General features: G+C 39.4%; 1 protein-coding gene and 1 long non-coding RNA gene across 5 annotated transcripts in view; one reads left to right on the top strand and one right to left on the bottom strand.

Annotated features, from left to right (window-relative positions):
* MAST4 (microtubule associated serine/threonine kinase family member 4) overlaps window positions 1-19,019 on the bottom strand; it is a 196,303-nt gene that overhangs the window by 157,141 nt on the left and 20,143 nt on the right. For 2 of the 4 annotated variants that reach the window (XM_050716229.1, XM_050716230.1), the window contains exon 2: window positions 16,714-16,788. The exons of the other annotated variants lie outside the window; for them this stretch is intronic. In XM_050716229.1, the coding sequence (XP_050572186.1) occupies window positions 16,714-16,788 (75 nt within the window). The remainder of the gene's footprint in view (window positions 1-16,713; window positions 16,789-19,019) is intronic. 4 annotated transcript variants of the gene reach the window in all.
* LOC118251408 (uncharacterized) lies at window positions 6,555-18,799 on the top strand. The gene is made up of 3 exons (XR_004779805.2): window positions 6,555-6,701; window positions 12,405-12,570; window positions 18,672-18,799. It is a non-coding gene; the product is annotated as an uncharacterized LOC118251408 (long non-coding RNA).

Here is a 19,019-nt window from a genome sequence, read left to right as displayed (position 1 = left end):
GATAAGGATTAAAATATCAAGTAGCCGCTCAATTCCTGAGCACCGCCCATCCTGTTAACTGAATGAGCCAGGAAAAAATAGTGTGAAACAATGTAATTAGAGATCATACCGCACAGGCATAAGAGAGCAGAATTAAAGGCCTTGGTAACAAATTCTGGCACTTCCTAGGAAGTTCCAGCAACTGTTCAGAATTTGCAATTTAAAACAACATCTTTTAGCATAACGTGCTTATATACAAAAGAACAGTTACACCTGCATACAATATTGCATTATGAAGCTGTGTAATTCCCCTAAATTGAAAATGTCACATTCATCACGAACAAAATGTAACTGCACTTCAGAACCCACGTACTTCCCTTTGTATGGTTTTTTTCTTTAATATTTACAATGCCATTGTGTTCCATTTCTAACATAAAACTTTACTTGTAAATTCTCGGCTTTGTCACTCAGTAATGGCCAATGACCATGGAAAAAATGCCAAAATGTAATGAGCGAGAATTATACTTGGGTTTGCAGCTAATTTAACAGTTGCAACACTTGTTGCAGATTTGTTTTGTTTCTTATGATTCATGGTTTGTTTTGTTTTTGTTTTTGTTCTTTTTTCCTGTGTTTTTTTTTTTTAGGCTTTTTTTTTTTTTTTTAGGAAAAATTATAGGGGTTTGGTTATAGTTTATCATTATAACAGCACATGACAGACAATGCCTTCTGTGGACACTTAAAGTCACATTAATCTCTCAGCCCATTCCCATGCATGCCATCCTCCAGGATTACTCTTGATCACTGAATACAGCTTCAGTAATTTACTGAAACTACCCTTAAGTAAAACTGTTAAGAAGTGCCAAGATCTCTTAGTACTAAGTAAAAAAAGTGAAACAAAATCTCGGGTGTGTAATTCATGCAGGAAGATTTACAAAACAATGCAAATAAAGATTTTGTATGCATGGATTTTAAAATACCCTGACAGTATACATTTATATATAAAATACATAAAATACTCTGGGTGTGTATATATATAAATAAATATAAAAAACAACACCATCTTTCCTTGATGATATAGCCTCATTTTTCCTATACATCACAGTGCTGATGTTAAAATGCCAGGTCACTTCCTCCCCCCATGAGTTACTCCAAGAAAAAAAAATCATAGTACACTTAAGCCTGCTTTTCTGTCTCAGATCAGATTTAATTTTTTCAGCTCCCACATGATTGTGCATCATTTAAAACTCACCTGTCTTAACTTTTTGAAGCTGTGGAAAAGTCTTTATCAGCTGTGTTTGTAAAGACTTTCTTAATCCAAACCGGACTCGCCAGCATTATGCTTTCATTCTGATAGTACAGCAGAACTCCACAACAGAGTCTATTCAGAGCACGTGGAAAAAATTTAAACATGCTCTAAAAAGGGCCAGTCTATAAATTATAGATGACTTATATAGAATATATAGAATTATATAGGTAAGATAATAACAAATATAGAAGATACAGAATTATATAGGTGAGATAATAATGAATAACCACTCATTACTAGATAGACAAAACACACCAGTATCTTTTATAAGCTAAATAGGCAATTTTTACTCAGTTTCTCCCAGCTGCTTTAGTCAACAACCACTGAAAACAAGGAAGCACCGAATGATACCAAAAATCACTCAGCTCTTCATCCTTGCAACTCTAAGGCTCATATCTCAGTTACACTAGAAATGACCTGTAGCTCCCTGAAGTTCTCTAGCATTACGCTGCTTCCTTTCTGAGGGGCTCAGTAAGCCATAAGCAGAAGACCAGTTGTGGTAGTCCTACTGCACAGCATCCAACACAGGCCTACGGACTGCTGGAGGGAAAAACATACCTGTGTCAAGATCTTCAGGTCACCTACTTATCAGAAAAGACACTGGAGTATTAAAAAAATAAAATAAAAGATCCTTCAGTACCACTCTGTATGGTTCTCAGGGACCATCTCTGTCCCAGAGGATGACACCATGATGTTCTGCCTTTGCCCTGCATGGAATCCTCCCCGGGAAGTCCCAGTTTTGCTGTTTTTAGGGCTATTTCATTCCACACCAGTCACACAAAGGAGACTAAATGGACCACACACTCTTGCTCTTGAGGCCCTTTATGTCAAAAAACGTGGTCTGAAAACATAATAAGCCTTGTCTCAGGTTTAAGAGATCTGTGCAAGTCTGTGCCAAATTGCTGTGATGATGCAGTAAGACTCCCATACCAAATTTAATTGCAGCTATCGTTATCAGTTCAAATTCCATACTCTGTGCATTTTACCATTAATAACATAGTTTCATAGCAACAGATGCTTTTTGATCATTTCAGTAATTATGATTCTTACTCTGGTTCTACACATCTATTAGACATTTCAGTCTGGTCAAGTTCAGTCAGTGCACCAGAGTGCAGATAACCAGCCTTATTAAAAGACCATAGAATGAATAAAGGACATTACGCTTTTTTTCTGGGTCGAAGTCTTCAGCCCACTAACTAGAGAAATTGTTCAAGTAACAGAATTAAATAAAAAGGTTTACATGACAGAGTTATCTTAAAAAAAAAAAAAAAAAAACAACACCTAACTTCATCTAGTTTCTTGTAAATATTGACAGCAAATTAGAGAAAACTCAAATATTGAACATGTCCTCCCTTATATGAGAAGAAGTAAAGATGCCATTAACTTATTGCTGAGTTCATTTTTAAGAAAATCAATAAAGAGCTGACACATTTATAAGCTGCTTCATAAAGATGTAGCTAGTGTTGTCAATACAGGTACAGCTCAGTTTGCTTCATCTTCAAACAACAATTGCAAGGTTCTCAAATATTCAGAAGTCTTAGATAAGAGAGTTTTCAGCTGTCAGCAAAATAGGCTGAAAAAGAAACTTATTTTTTCAGGAAAAATTTTAGTAGTGCATTCTTCAGAAGGAAAAATCTTGAATATGGAAAAAATCATAGAAGGTTTTTTACCCTGTTGGTCTACTCATCCATCATTGGCCATAAGCATCTGAAGGCTTTCTGGTAATGTGTATTATTTAATACACAACTAATACACTGAATTAATAACAGGTTAACACTAACTTTAACGCAGCATTTATAATAGTAGGAGGGAATAAAAAACAGCCATGGCACACAATGCACCTTCTTATCAAAACTACTGACAAGAGGGATGTTGTGAGGGAAGAACATGAAGACTTTTCTTAAGTAAGCAATTATTATCTTTTTGCTGAAGACACGTTGGAAGGTGGCAGATCTTTCATCGGTATGTGAGAACAAGGGAAAAAGGCAGGGCGAGAAACGTAAGTATAGGATTGTTTTGATCTGTCAGGGGAAGGGCTTGCACTGTGCCTTTTACAAGCTCATCTTGACTCATTTATAAGATTAATATATCAAGTCATTGTATTAATCCAGTCTAAATATCTTCTAAGCAAGGCAATGGGTGGTTATGCTTTTTAGTTGATTGCTTCCAACTTTACCAACACTCTGTTCTTCAGATTCACATAACGCATTACCAAGGGTTACTGTGTGGAAAAAGATCAATCACCTCAAATGCCCAGTGTAGGTGTTCCACATCAAATGCCTCTCTCCTGCTGTAATTTTGTTTCTCTGTCAAAGGTGCCCTTTTGCTCTTATGCTAACTTACAATGTTTCTTGGTTCCAAGCACTGTAAAGCCTCTGCCTCCAAAAGTTTTCCATTAACACTACAGTTGAATTTTAAGAGTTTCTTCTGACTTTAAATTTCCAGCTCAAGACTACTAACCAGTTCTCTGCTCTTTCTCTGAACATTAAGGTAACCTCACTCAGACCTGATTTCTTGCATAACAGGTGTAACTATAAAATTGTTCTGCCTTCGAGATAACCAAGCGAGTTCATGTTTGGGCCACCTCTTTCTTTGCAGTTCTAGTCTGACTCAACATGTCCAAGATGCAATTCAGTATTTGCTCTTCTTATGAAAAGCGATTTGTATCAATACCTTCTTCACTGGCAACATAAGTCTCAGTTACCACTTACTTCGCCTTTCTGCACTAGCTGCCAAAGATACAGGTATTACTATTGCCTTAAACTAAACTCTGATGTTCTGCCTGCCAGACGAGTTTTTCATATTTTTTCTAGTCATCCAGATGCAGCCAGATGTTTAACAGGTGTCTTTTTGTTTTTGTATGTACCCACAGCAATTAATTCTAAAGCCATCTCTTCACAAGTATTTTCATGAACAAAAATTGCTGCTTCTGCATTTGCAAGTTCTGCAAGGCAGTTACTATGACTCTGGAAACACTCTGTTCACAATTCTCCCTTGTCACCTACCAAATATTTCTTGGCCAAGAACACAAGGCTGCTATTAAATATTTCAGGTGCATTTTTAGCTTATATGTTCTGCATGTTAACTTTCTCCCCTCTCATACCAAACACTAAAAAAAAGTGCAAATTATGAACTTGGAGTCACAAATCAGCCGGAACTACTGTATACTTTACCAGGAGATAAACTACAAAATTAAGAAGCCCCTTAAGCTCAGATTTAACCAGAAAAGGCCACATTTTGCCTACTTCGATATTCTGCATTCTATACAACTCATTTTTATTCCCTCAGTTAACTTCCGTGCTTTTGTTACAGGCACTGCTGACTGCCTCTTTCAAAGCAGAAACATATCTGTGCATCAGCTCCATGGGTACTTAAATGTGGTGTAAAAGGCATACCCAGACGCCTACTTAAAGCTAGGCATTGTTAATTTAAATGCAAATTAACTGGATTAAAAAGAACGCCTAACAGGCTACATATATAAAACACATAATAAAAAGAAATCAATTGCTTTATGTACAATATGGAAGCAATGTAAATAATCTATATGTATTTTCCTATAGATGAACCAGATACTACGGCAATGTTAAGGTTTATAACAGACTGAACTAAGTTAACAGCAGTTAGCCATGTTTCATTTTACCTAGTATTCTTCTATGAACTGTTAACATTAGGAAACCTTGAATCCTATGAAACAAGGTGGAAAGTTTCAGAATGATTCCATGTATTAACAGTAAGCATCTTCTTAAGAAGAACACTATATATTTTCTGAAGTCCTTCCAAATGATGGGATCTGCAATAGCATTTAGCAACTGAAAGAACTTAGTAAGACTTACATTGGGTAAGAGATACCATACAAATGACAGCCACTGATTTTTTTCAAAAAAAATAAACATAGATCAGTGAACAGCTCCCACACCTGAATAAAAAGGCTTTAACTAGCATTGTTTTTAAGTAGACAGTGTATTACAATGGTTCCTTCAGAGACAGCAGCAAGAATCTAAGTTGATGACTAATAGTCAAAGATATTCTCTGAAAAGATAACATAGCAGTCAGTCACTGGAAGATGTTTTTGGAAAGCAGAAGAAAATAAATTTGACCAGATGAAAGAAGAAGTGCTACAAATATTGACAGGGTAAGTGATCACAAAAAAAACATCCCTTTATGGGAATAAAACTCATAAACACAGAAAATGAGGGGAAAGAAGACAAATTTTTAAAAACATGTATATTGGCATATCTAATGCCAATTTGGTTATGCCAACCGAATCCATAAATGTTCAATGCTTCAGGGACATACTGCATCAATTAAAAAAGTACAAAGACTGTACCAGTAACCTACTGGCCAAATGAGAAACAGTAATGCAGTTAAGAACTAATGCTATTAAGCATAGTCTGAGTATCTCCACTGTATTTTAAGTTTTCAGCCAAAAGCAGCAGTGGCAAAACACAGAAGTTCCACTTCTTTACAACAATAATGCAACATGGCTTATTTGCAGAGCAGATACTGTTATTAGTAACAGGCTAAAAAAAACACAGACATACTTAATGAGAAGCACAAATCCCCTTCAGAGAGAGTAATTTGACAGCTGCCAAAATTAATGCAGTAAAACTTTGTTTTCATTTTAAAGTCATCCAGTCTTTACTTCTTTCAAATACTTCCTAGTAAAATATAAGAGAAAAATATTGCTTTTGGTTTTATTTGTTGACATGTTGCATTCTGAATTTTATTATCCCAATCTTTTAAAAATCAATAACCATGTTTCTTTACCTAAAAAGCGCGAAATTTCTGAGAGAATTTTCCACTTCAAAGTACACAAAATCATTCCATCTGACACAGCGTCAGAAAATCCATGCTCCCTGCTGACCTGCTGTTGTAGAGCCTATGTCACCCGTTGGCAAAGTACCATATCACCTCATGACCAGTGGAGAAAATGCACTGACTGCAAAGTGTTTGGAACACCAGTGTTAGTTAGATTCCAGCTACCAAGCTGACACAAATACTCCCATCTTTGTAACTGAAGAGTGCTATCACTGATAAAGGGGGAAAGAGAACGAATTAAAAAATAAATAAATAAATCACATAAGCCATCAAACACCAGCTGCTGGCAGAACTGTTCAGCTGAATAAATATAAACAATGATACAGTTTACCAGAGCTGGAAAACCCTAAATCTGCACTGAGTAAAGCCATGGGTTTCTCCAAGTTCTTTTAATTAAGCATGAAAAGCAGAGGCTTTTTAATGGACATACCTACACAGGATTTTACCTACCATGAAAAAGCAAAAGAATAAAGCAACAACAGCATGCAGTGGCTAGCTTCGGCACTTCTCTCCTCAGTTCGACAGTGATGTGGATCACAAACTGGCTGAACATCTGGACCTGGAGAGCAGTGCTCAGAGGTGCAAAGTCTAACTGGAGGTGAGTAATGAGAGGAGTACCCCAGGGTCAATACTGGGTTCAGCCCTGTTTAACATCTTCATTAATGATCGGGATGATGAGGGTAGAGTGCACCCTCAGTAAATTTACAGACAACAAGAATCTCATGAAAATCAACGAGGAGAAGTGCAGAGTCCTGCACCTGGGGAGGAACAACCCCCAGCACCAGGACAGGCTGGAGGCCACCCAGCTGGGAAGCAGCTCTGCAGGAAGGGACCTGGGGGTCCTGGTGGGCACCAAGCTGAACATAAGCCAGCAAGGTGCCCCTGCAGCTAAGAAGGCTGATGGCATTCTTGGCTGCATTAGGCAAAGCATCACCAGCAGGTCAGGAGAGGTGATCCTGTCCCGCTACTCAGCGCTGGTGACACCGCAGCACCTGGGGAGTGCTGTGTCCGGCTCTGGGTTCCCAGTACAAGACAGACCTGGACATACTGGAAACAGTCCAGCAGAGGGCTACAAAATTGTCCAAGGGACTGGAACATCCCTCCTATGGGGAGAGGCTGAGAGCTGCGACTGTTCAGCCTGGAGCAGGGGAGGCTCAGGGGGATCTTGTCAATGTGTATAAATACCAGAAGGGAGGGTGCAAAGAGGACTGAGCCAGGCTCGCTCCAGTGGTGCCCAGTGCCAGGACAGACGGCAACGGGCACAAAACAGAACACTGGAGGCTCCAGCTAAACATCCGGCAGCACGCCTTCTACGTCATCACAGCATCTTTGCTGTGCAGGTGATGGAGCACTGGCACTGGTTGCCCAGAGAGGCTGTGCAACCTCCAGCTTTGGAGGTCTTCGAAAGCCACCTGAACGTGGTCTTGGGCCACGTTGCTCTGGGTGTCCCTGCTGAGCAGAGGTTGGACCAAAAGGCCTCCAAAGGGCCCTTCCAGCCATTTTGGGATTCTTGAAAATACAGCTGCTAGAGACCATTATACTTAAAGGAATCTAGTTCCCCTCCTCTTACCAGCATCAGATCATGATAGCTGACAATTCTGTTACAGTTCCAATTATACAGTGAGCATGTTCAGCAGCTGCTGTTAAACAGCTGTCAAAATCAATAACTAGAAGATAAACTGATTAAGCCTGTCTGCAGCATGAAAGACTCGCCTACATTTAAGCTTTGATTGCAACAGTTTATGTTAGGCATTTCACAGAGGATGGAAGGGGCTAAAATAATTAAATAAAAAACCCAATCACGTTTATTCTTTTTTCCCAGGACTGGTCACTACTAGCAAAACAACAGCCTTGCTCTACCTTGACACATTCACAATCATCAGCTTGAACAGACTCCATATGCTGAAAGGGGAAAGTACTTCTCTAGGAGCCTCAGAACCGAGGTCTGCAGCTGCTCTTCACACGTAAGGGAAAAGGGAAGATTCTCATCAGGCCAGGAACAAAGCTCACAAATTGCTCACTTTTCCACAAGAAATATATGAGCTACAGCAGAGGCAAAATAATTTTTTTTAAGCCTTCATCAGGCAACAGAAATACCTTACAGAAAAAGGCAAATTTATATTTGCTCTGCTTGTCATTTCAGGTATCCCATACCTTATGCAATTGAAGGTCTCAAAATCAGAGATTTTGCTTAACACTGACATTTTAATCTGTATTTATAAATTCAAAGTTTTTCAGTTCAGCTGACCCCATGGCTTACTAGTAATACACTCCACTGATGTGGAAGATAGGCTCAAGTTCTAGGGCAAAGGTCACACTGGAAAAATTGAGACTGGCTGGAGAACAGCAAGGTAAATATTAACTCTGTTTGTGAAAACCATTTGTGTAACCATTTGTTAAAACAGCTTGGTCAAAATGAACTTTTTTTTTCACTTTAGTCTCATGCTCCTATCAACAAGCTGAAACTTATTTGTCTCCTACATAGCCTTAAGCGCACTGAAAGAGCCACACTAATTTCTGCCACTCCCAGAAGAGTGCACGTCCTATCTAACTTAGAGAGCAATATTCTCATGAGATTTTCTCTTTTCCTCCATTTTAAACTCAAAAATAACTCTTCATGGGCCTTCTCATTACACACCTGTGTTCTACCTCATCTTCTGCTTGTTTGCTGCAATTACTGCTTGATCACAAAAAGCTGTTGTCACTAGAACAGAACAGTTCAGTGGGAGGGGACCTTCAGAGATCACCAAGTCCAACTGCCTGACCCCTTCAGGGCTAACCACAAGTTACAGCACGTTACTGAGGGCGTTATCCAGATGCCTCTGAGCACCGGCAGGCACCGGGCATCAGCCACCTCTCTGTGAAGTCTCTCCCAGTGTTTGACCACCCTCACGGTAACGGAATTTTTCCTCATGTCCAGTCTGACCCTCCCCTGGCACAGCTTTGTGCTGTTCCCTTGTGTCCAGTCATCGGTGAGGCTGCACCAACGCTAAACAGCAGGAGAATCACCGCGTCTGACCGGCTGTGCTGTGCTCAGTGCACCCCAGGATGTGGTTTGCCCTCCTGGCTGCCAGGGCACACTGCTGGCTCACGCCGAGCCTGCCGTCAGCCAGCACCCCCGGAGCCCCTTCTGCTGAGCTGCTCCCCAGCCACTCATCTCCAAAACTTGCCTGTGTCCTGCACTGCTCCGTCCCAGGTACAGAACCCAGCATTTGCCTTCACCAAACTGCACTGGCAGACTTGCTGAGGGTGCATTCCACTCCTGCATCCAGATCACTGGTAAAATGGAACTGGCCCTTGAACTACTCTTCCTGTACAGTGGGCAAGAGACTACATCCTCATCACCAGCTGTTCCAGGCATCTCCAATTACCACTCAGTGCTCCAAGAAAAGAAGAATTGATTTCAACCTCTCCAAATACAATATGGGAGAAATCCCATGATCCTTATTCATACTACACTGCTCTCCCTGCTGATGTTATCCAGCTCCTTTAATTAGCTGCAATCTCAATTTTGAGTACCCATAGCAGTGAAGACAAGATGGAGAAGGTAATTTTTCTTTGGAGATCTGAATGGTTTTTTTTAAGTATTCCTAATCAGAAAGGAATCATAACACCAACATTAGCCCTCTGCTATTTTTATCTGAAAGTCTCAAGATGTCTGCAACAACAGATATATCTTCTGCATCAATCACTGCTCGAAAAACTCTGATGCATGCAGGAAGCTCATGTCTACTGAACACCAGCTTCCTAACACTGACAATGCAAGTTCCTAGATCAGTGTTGGAACATTGTGTGTAAGAGTTTGTGAACTCTTGACATAAAGTAGATCACAGCCTAGGCAAGGTTTTCAGCTAAAAACAATGGTAGAAAGACAATCCTTCTTAAATACAGAAAGCAAAAATAAAATATTGATAAATCCTCTTCCACTATTTATATCATTATTTGCTCTCTCTGTATCTGCTACCAATAAAGTCAGGTATATTTTATAAGTGTTTTTTTGGACTACTAACATTCTAGCAAAGCTGAGATTAGGATCCAGATAATCTTTTGGTTTATTGCCATTTTATAGCCAATTTCATCCCACTCCTTGTCCAACATGGCAGATGGATTGTTCCAAGTCAAACTGCAGTAAATCACATCAGCAACTGTATTAAGTTTGTGCAAGCATTACATTTTTAAAATTCCCTTTTACCTTTGACTGATCATCCTGTTTACACCGTTAATAAGGTCTAACAGGGTAAGTGAAGGTTATTTGAATTTATATCTCTATTCAGTATGTTTGTTTGCAAGGTTGTGTTGTGAAATACCTAATAATTAATGGGAAGAACTCTCCAAAGGTACAGGGATTTCTTATGTGACTGGTAAAACTGTCCATCCCAAAGACTTCCTCAGTGCCCAAAAAGATTAAAATGGCAACTTCAATTACGCATCTCTTCCACATGAAATTAAAAATTGAAGAGTAGACAGATACAGCTTCTTCTCTACACTGTTTTTAAGCCAGCAGGAGGCAACAAAATCTCAGAATCTGCAACAGGGAATGGTATAAAAAATTCTTCCTACTTCCTACATTGATTTATATGAGACATCTGACAGGCCAAGTCCAGCACCTCTCACCTTTTCTGCATTCATGCTATCAAGACCAAAACATTTAAGGAAAGCACCAGTGTATTCTGGATAATAATTTTCATTATTGAATATGAGTGCATGCAGAATAAAATCATCTTTTGGGGGAGAAAAGTGGTTTTTTGATGACATAAATCTTATCTTAGTATGTTTGAAATATCTCCCAGCAGTGACTTTTCTCTTTCTTTTTTCTTCAGTTCTGCAATTCTGTTCTAGTCCAACCCTTTTACTTATGTCCACACTATGCAGGCTTCCCACAAAACACTTAAATAAGGATGTATGACCACTAATTTAACTACATCTGAAGCTTTAGAAGTTCCTCGGTTGTCTTTTTCTATACATACGGGCATTTACATAAGTCAAAGAATTTCTAATACTATTTCTACCCCAGCTATTTCTATTTTTAATCAATCAGGAGGCATGCAAGCACACGGATGGATGCCACACATTCAAAGCAACAGCTGCAAACTTCTAATTATAACTTGGTACTACCTTCTACAAAACAAGGAGTTTAGTAAGGAGAAAGGGGAGTATTATTTTGTTTCCATTTGGGGGAAGAAGTTTGTAAAACTGATCTAATACAATGAATAATACACTAGTGACAGACTTACTTGTTCAGGAAACCAATTTTATAAGGAAGTCAACCCTAACTTGCCAAAGAGAGCACCCATGTATGCTATCTGGCTGCAAACTATCTTCTGCTTCTATTTATACATCTGCTAGACTCTCTATGACCTTTGGTAAATATAACCTTCTAGCAATCAATTGGCCATCAAATCAAATCAAACTACTATCAGCTGTTGCCAGAGAGGAGTGTTAAGGAACTGTGTTTCTCTGCAGTCCCCAGCCTATAATGGATAATTTCTTTTTTAAATGAGATCATGTGATGCACAAGTTACAACAATACCTTACTCCTAAAGTAGGCTTATAGGCAAGAAAACATGTTTTTTAAAACCTTTATTTGTATATGCTGCAGAAGTTCTTCAGTCTAAGTTCAATAAAGTTTACTGTACTCTAATTGCTAAAGTACTCACATCCGAATGACTTAAAACATAAATAAACTTAAACTCTTCTGAAGTGTCCTCTCTATAAAATCAGCTTGGAGTTTTTCATTCAATTGATTGTTCTATCAGTGTTGTTGGTTTTTTTGCAAGCTAACAACGTTCAAAGCAAACTTCATAATGGTTAGATGTGCCCAAATTATAGTGCCAGCCTATCTGGAATACAGCTTTATTCTTACCATTCTTACCAGCTTTATTCTTTTTTACTGAAACACCACAGGAGTTTGGGAATAGTGTGAACGTTTTCCCTATGCCTCTTTCTCAACCTCCATGCTCCCATATCAAATTGATTTTTTACCATTACCTTTCCCAGCTTTATAAATGAGTGCTTTCTTTTGCCTTTAATTATTTACATAATTCCTGTAGCACTTTCTTTAACATTGTCTACCTGTGCTCAGTTTGTGATTCACAAAAAAGCTCCAACAAACTACCCTGCAACCTTTTAAGCTTCTGTTTCAAGGCACCACCAAATTATGAAATATAACCAGTAAAAGATGGGTACAGACTACACCTATACTATCTCCTATGTATGCCAAAAGCAAAGTCCGCTCTGTGTGTTTAAGTGGACTAGTTAGAAACCACCATTATTTATTTATTTATTTATTTATTTATTTTAGCATCGACACTGCCTGTCAGCTAGAAGATGCTATGACAACAAAAAGGCTACTTCAGATCGGGCAGGCACCAGCATGCAGCCAGTACCTCACCCATCCATCCGGGAGTAACTCGGGCTGCAAAGGACCCTGGGAGGTCACCCAGTCCGACTCTCCATGAGAAGCAGAGGTAACTTCACAGTGAGATCATGTTGCTCAGGGCCTTTTCCAGTCAAGATTTGAAGATGTCCAAGAATGAAGTTCCTGCAGCCCCTCTTGTCCAACTTCTTGCAGTGCTTAAACACCTTAACTGAGAAAAAGTTCTTCTGCCTATTCATATTTTCCCCTTCTCGCAACCTGTGTTTCCTCTCATCTTTTCACAATGCACCTCCACAAGTTACAAAATCTTCTCTATAACCATCTATTAGACACTGAAAGACAGCAACTAAATCCATCTCAGCTTTCTCGATCCTAAACAAAGTCAGCTCCTCAGCCTCTTCGTGTACATCATGAACTCCAGTATCTCTCTTGTATAGGGGGCTCAAATCTGGATGCAGCTTTTCAGATGCACCTGTAAAGTGACAAACTGAGGGGAGCAGAGGGTTCATAGCAACTTACAGGCTGAGAACTTTGATTTTAAGTACTTTCTGCATGATTTGTGATTACAGCAACAAATATATAAAGGTCCTATTCATACCTTCAGCAGCTGTTTAGCACTAGTTAGGCAAGCATAATAAATGTTTCTGCTACTGTTTGTGGCTTCTCGTTCTGCTGCCAAACAGTCACTCTTACCCCAAAGCATAACGTGAGGTAAATCAATACTGATATTAATCGGAGCAAGTGCTGCTCCAATACCTGGGGAAAACCCAGAATAGTCTCTCTCAAGACATTTTTATGATTTCCCCTCACAGAAGCAGGTATTAGCATCAGCTATTCCCAGCCTGGCAGAAAATTTCTGGCAAAGCAGACTGAAGACATGAGAAACCTATGGAGAAGCAGCTTGTTACTGTCTGAAGCCCAGCGTTCCCCAGCTTGCACCAAATCCGTAAAGAACCACAATGCTAGACAAAAGCTTATGACAGACCTGTTGGTAGACAAGATCCACTGTGCAACAGTAGAGGTCACATATGCACATGATCCATGCCTGCAGCACTACCAGGGTGCTATGAGGGTCCTTGCCCAAGGCTTCCCCAGATGCAAAGTGTAGACTGAGGAATGAAGCAGGATACACCTCCCAAGGGCTTCTTCAGTTTAATTAACCAGAGGGTTATTGGCATTCTAACACTTCACAGAAAGTAGCTGGCAGACATAAACAACATATGAATACCGCAGCTGGCCATGCTAGCCAGCTTCACAGCATCTTATCTTTATTACTGTCTTTTATCGGGACAGGACAGGCCAAGATCCTCTCCCTTCAGGAACATTTGTCAGCAGTCACCCATCAGCAGTCAACACGTGTCCCTTGCTACTTTGGGTCTCCCCCAATCACTAACCCACAAACGCACCTCATACAGGTCCAGTTTATGATCTGCAGGATGCAGGCTGAGATCTATGTCAATACCTGTAGTCAGCTGAACACAGGTGGAGGATCTTATGGTCAAGTTGTACAACAATATCCTCCAAATCGCTGAGCGACATACTACCTCTGCAATGGATTGACTAGTCACTATGCACAGAGAAGGTAAGATGTGGCTGGGCTTCCCAAGTCTCCTTTAACCAGCCTGACACCACCACCAGCAGTAAACCCAGCTCGTACGTCTTCTATGCACATACAACGAGGCCTGAGCAGCACAAGCCTGAGCAGAACAGTAAGGTCTGTGCATTTGTCAAGAGCCCTCAAACATTCAAAGGCACCCTTGTCACCAATTATATACTAGCAGCTATTTTTCACCATAAAAAGCACTCCATATAAAACAATCTGTCCCACAAACACAAGCAGCTGCCACTTCCATGAGCAACACTGCCTTGTTTCCAAGTCTCCAAATACATTTCTCTTCCTATGACCAGGAGGTTAGGAGCCAGATGCAAGAAACACAGGGATCAGACATGCAAACCAAAACATCCTTACAAGCCCACCAGCATATTTTCCTAGGCATAAAAACAGTATTCTTTTGCAGGTCTTTGATTGTCTTCCCCCACCCCCAGGCAGTGGCCCTGATACAGACAACAGTTTCTGCAAACTGTGCAGCCTGGGCTTCCATAACATCCTGCCACCTGGGCAAACAGCTGCTGCACAGGAAGGCAAAAGGAATAAAAGGGATCCCACCAGTCTTTACAGAGCCAAGAGACAACATGCCATTTCAAAGTAATGAGTTTGTTTGGCAAGAGCCAAACCAACAAGCTTAAAGAAAGACATGTCAGCTTGGTTGATGGCAATTCACTTCCTCTCTTCAACCTAAAAGCAGCAGGCAAGGTTGCTATGGCTTTAAGAGTGCAACAAAACCAGCAGACTGCTGGCTTCTGCGCACCTACCCCTAACTACGAGGAGCAACTGGCAGCCCTTCCTGAGGCAATAAACTGAGACCGAGTAGTGTGATTAAAAAAACAACAACAAAGAACCACTGGGAAAGTTGACAGTCTTGCTGCCTTTCTACAGCTTCTTACTTCTGGAATTATTTGCAGAGTTGACTCTCAGTCCTGTCCTCCTAGTCTTGATGGAGAAAACTTGCCTGGACCCCACAGCCCCAAGAATCATCAATGCCTTGTGGGCCCAAGCACGAAAAGGGGCTGCCTCAAGGGCACCGCAGCAGGTCTGCAGAGGTGTACAGAGTTAGGGAGTTAACTGTTTTGTAGGGCTTGGAGGCAATCTACGTTCCTCCTGTGTGCTAAAGCGTCTTCTAAGCAGACAGTCATTCAGAGGCTGCTGACAATGTCTGTAGGTGGAGAGGTGGAGGATGACGTGCTTTGTGCTACGAGTTCCCCCCTTGGATGTTGGGCTGGAATCCAGAAGCAGTGAGCTGCCAATGGACTTGCTCCCAGTGCATCAGGATATCCTCCCAGCAGCAAAGACACAAAGCTAGCACAGCTTATGTCCGCAGGACGGCACTCTGGTATGCATTTTTCCTTTGGCTTTCCACAAACAGGGAATTACCTGGAGTGATTCCAGTGTACATTAATGCACATAGAAAGGGTCTTGTCAAGAGACAGTAGAGAGTTAGTAAAAAATTAATACCTGCTCTTAAGTAAACTATTTAAAGAAATAAATACTTCACTCACTTTTGCATCTGTAAGCCCAGAACTGCCTTTTCCTAGCCCCTCAAAAGGTTCTGACAATGTTGTACTTAGTAGTGACAATGTTGTTACAGTCCAAAATGAATAAATACTTAAAATTGCCATCAGTAGAAGTCAACACAACTAAAACTTAGTGAGTCAACACACTTAACAACAGAAAGACTCAGTCTGACAACAGTGATTTGAGTCACAATTTAGAAAGCAAGATAAGACAACTTGTGTCCATGTATGACGCAATTCATTTTTTTCTTAAAACCACGGCTCAATTCTTTCAAGACCAGGACTACCACCCCTGATCTATTTCAATCTCTATCAAAGGTTGTACAAAAATATTACCATCAATTTTTGCACATATCTAAATCAAAAGCAAAGTAGAGAACAGGATTTTTGGAGAATGGTACTAATGGATACACAGCTTCATTTTTGCTTGAATCTAACAAAAAGTAGCAAAAAACAGATACAGCTGAACAGCTACAGATGTTCTGAAATATACACTATAACACAGTTTATTAGTCTAGATATTAAAAGCTATGCAATAACATCACATTCACTGAGTATCTCAAACTTTTTTGCATACTGTTAACAAAAAACACCTCTAAAAAGGTGGACCAGTCTTATGAACCTAACCGGTACTGCTATTATATATGCTAATATCAGCTTTTGATGCCAAAGTCTTTTTTTTTCTCTGAAAGTTCCTATCAGAGCTGGATAATAGAATACTTGATTATTTTTCATACCCTGCCAATATTTTCATCAATGTAACCCTTTTGTTTAAGACAGAAAAAAGAACTGACAAGTTGAAGAAAACAGACATCATGGAAAATAATAAAACCAAACCAGAACAGTTCATACAGTTTCTGGTTCAGTTTGCAGATACATCTAAAATTTTATCCCAACATTTTAAAGTACAAGAGTTTCACACCAATAGGAATCTCAACAGTGATGAAAGTCACCTTTAGAGACAGAATGATCATATCACTTGCAGACAAGTAATAATTGTATCTCCTATCAAGCACACATAAGGTCTTCTCTTTTAGTAACAAATATTCTGCTGACACAATATTCCACTTCTTAAAAATGGTCCTTCAATGAAAGCACTCACTTTTGAAGCCGCTGGTTCCACTAGTCTCTGACGGTGACGTGTTGAGCTGAAATGATTCTTCTGAGGCGCCCCTTCCTGACAGCGAATGGAGAAAGGAGAGGGAGAAGAACAGAGAAAAGGGAGGGAAATGGATCGTGGAGGGGTTGGAATGGAGGATGTCGGAGAAGGGAGAGGAAGAGTATTTAACTGAACTGCATTTTCACTAACTCTGTAAAAGCTTTATAAAACCAAATTTCAATAATTTCATCATACAAATATCAAAGAAAATGAACCTTTTGATAGAAGTAGCCTCATAAGGCTTTTATGTATGTATTGTTCATATGCATTTAATATGCTGTATTACATATGCTGTGTACTTTAAATAAGCATATACACAAGCCTACTTCATTTCTAGATACGCGCATTAGGATTAAAAAAGATTCATTTTGCTCTTCTCATGTATTTACTTTATCTTACATTTTCTATATCCATGTAAGAAGTTGCACACAAAAGAATCCAGCCCACCAATCATTTTGCCCAGCTGGATCTACAGTCTGACCCAAAGGCCAGCACCTCTTCTAGTGAAATACAACTTCCAAGACATGCATTCTCCACCCAGAGCTTCAACAATCAACAACTACATTATGTTTTAGAGATCTGTACCTAGCAGAGATTAGTACCTTTTCCTGAGAAAACTTAATAAGTAAGAGATTCACCCATGGAAAGGATAATCATTTCCTCTTTGAAAGGAATCTAGAAGAGCATTCCACACAAAAATACAGAAGCACAACAGTCTTTGCATGTGCAAAATTATTTAGGTAATACCTTGCTGCAGCCAAGCTGAAAATTACCTGGATTTGCTGGAGTTGCAAAAGTAAGACTGCCTCTTAGACTTTAAACAGAGAACAAAATGGTGCACTGTTTGGTCTTGTTACTTCATTTCGTTTCCCCCCTTCAGTTATCAAAATTCATATCAAACAGCCTCTAGAATAGGGAACTGGTTTGTCCCTAACCTTTTCCTACATGGAGCTGCTTGCCTTTCAGAAAAATATATTATATCATCCCAATGCATACTCAAACTGCTTAAATACACACAAAAATTGAAACTAGAAACAAATATAAAGTTTGAGCAAAAATCTGCGTTTTGAACAACTAAGTTGTACAAACTGAAATTTTACAAGGAAAAAGTTAAGTATTTGCATCTCCTTTTCCTACAATAAAAGGAAAAAGCACCATAGATTTTATTTATTTTGCTGGTCTTCTGGTCCATCAGACTTTCAGTACATTAGATTATTAGAGAGGCTTTGTATCTTTTTCACATTCATGCTTTCCCCTTTACTGAAATTATCATCTTGATATTTTTCAGACATCATGAAGCTGTATCAAAGAGGTGCTCCTCTAACACAACTAAGAAATATTCTACATTAACGTATTAGAATGAACAGCTTTTCTGGAAAATGATTATATGTATCCCTACATCTTGACAGACTAAATACTTACTGCCAGCTAAACAGTTTTGCAATGTTTTAATCGTCTAAAATAACAGCACTTACTCTGTTTGCTTTCAAAGTTAAGTAAATTTCCAAGTTAATTTTCTATACAAATTCTACCGAATATGGTAACTGAATTTTCAGCAAGTAATTTGTCACAAACGGACTGAAGACTAAATATCTACTCTGTCATTTCTAGAAACTTTAAGGCAACCACAAAATTTAACTTGCTCTTTAACTTCACAAATATTACTTTTACCAAAAATAAACACACACTACTGTGTTTCAAATTTCAGCCTAAATAAAAATCATTATCTGACGTTACCAAACTTCCAACATTATAAAATATTTATATAAAATATGAAATATTATGAAGTATCTTAATAGCCAAAAATGTATAAAATGCCTAGAAACTTCAATAATCTGCTGCTTTATGATCATCACCATTGCTGAAATTGGACTGGTGGTCTCTTTTCTTTCCGACAACAGGAAACAAGGCCCATCACCACCACTTAGAGGCTTTGCAAAAAGAAGCAGGTTCCTGGAAAAATCTATAGGATGCAATCAACTATGAATAGAACAAACTACCTCCAGAAGACATACTTTTTCACATGAATTAACAGCTATATCTAGGAGGCAAAAAAGGAGAAAGAACACTGCAAGCAACTAAGCAAAGAAGCAAGAACACAGTAGTGAAACAGAGTCCCTTTGCCTCTGTCAGAGTGCTGGCCAAAGAGGGCTGCCAGTCAAGATATATTTTTCTTTTTCTGAGTTCAGTCTCTAGAAACTCATTCCTATTCACTCAGGAAACCATTAGCTGGAGTTCCTAATGATGTA

The sequence above is a fragment of the Cygnus atratus genome, chromosome Z, assembly GCF_013377495.2.
Source record: "Cygnus atratus isolate AKBS03 ecotype Queensland, Australia chromosome Z, CAtr_DNAZoo_HiC_assembly, whole genome shotgun sequence".
NCBI classification, from domain to species: Eukaryota; Metazoa; Chordata; class Aves; order Anseriformes; family Anatidae; genus Cygnus; species Cygnus atratus.
This window is presented reverse-complemented; position numbering and strand designations above follow the sequence as displayed.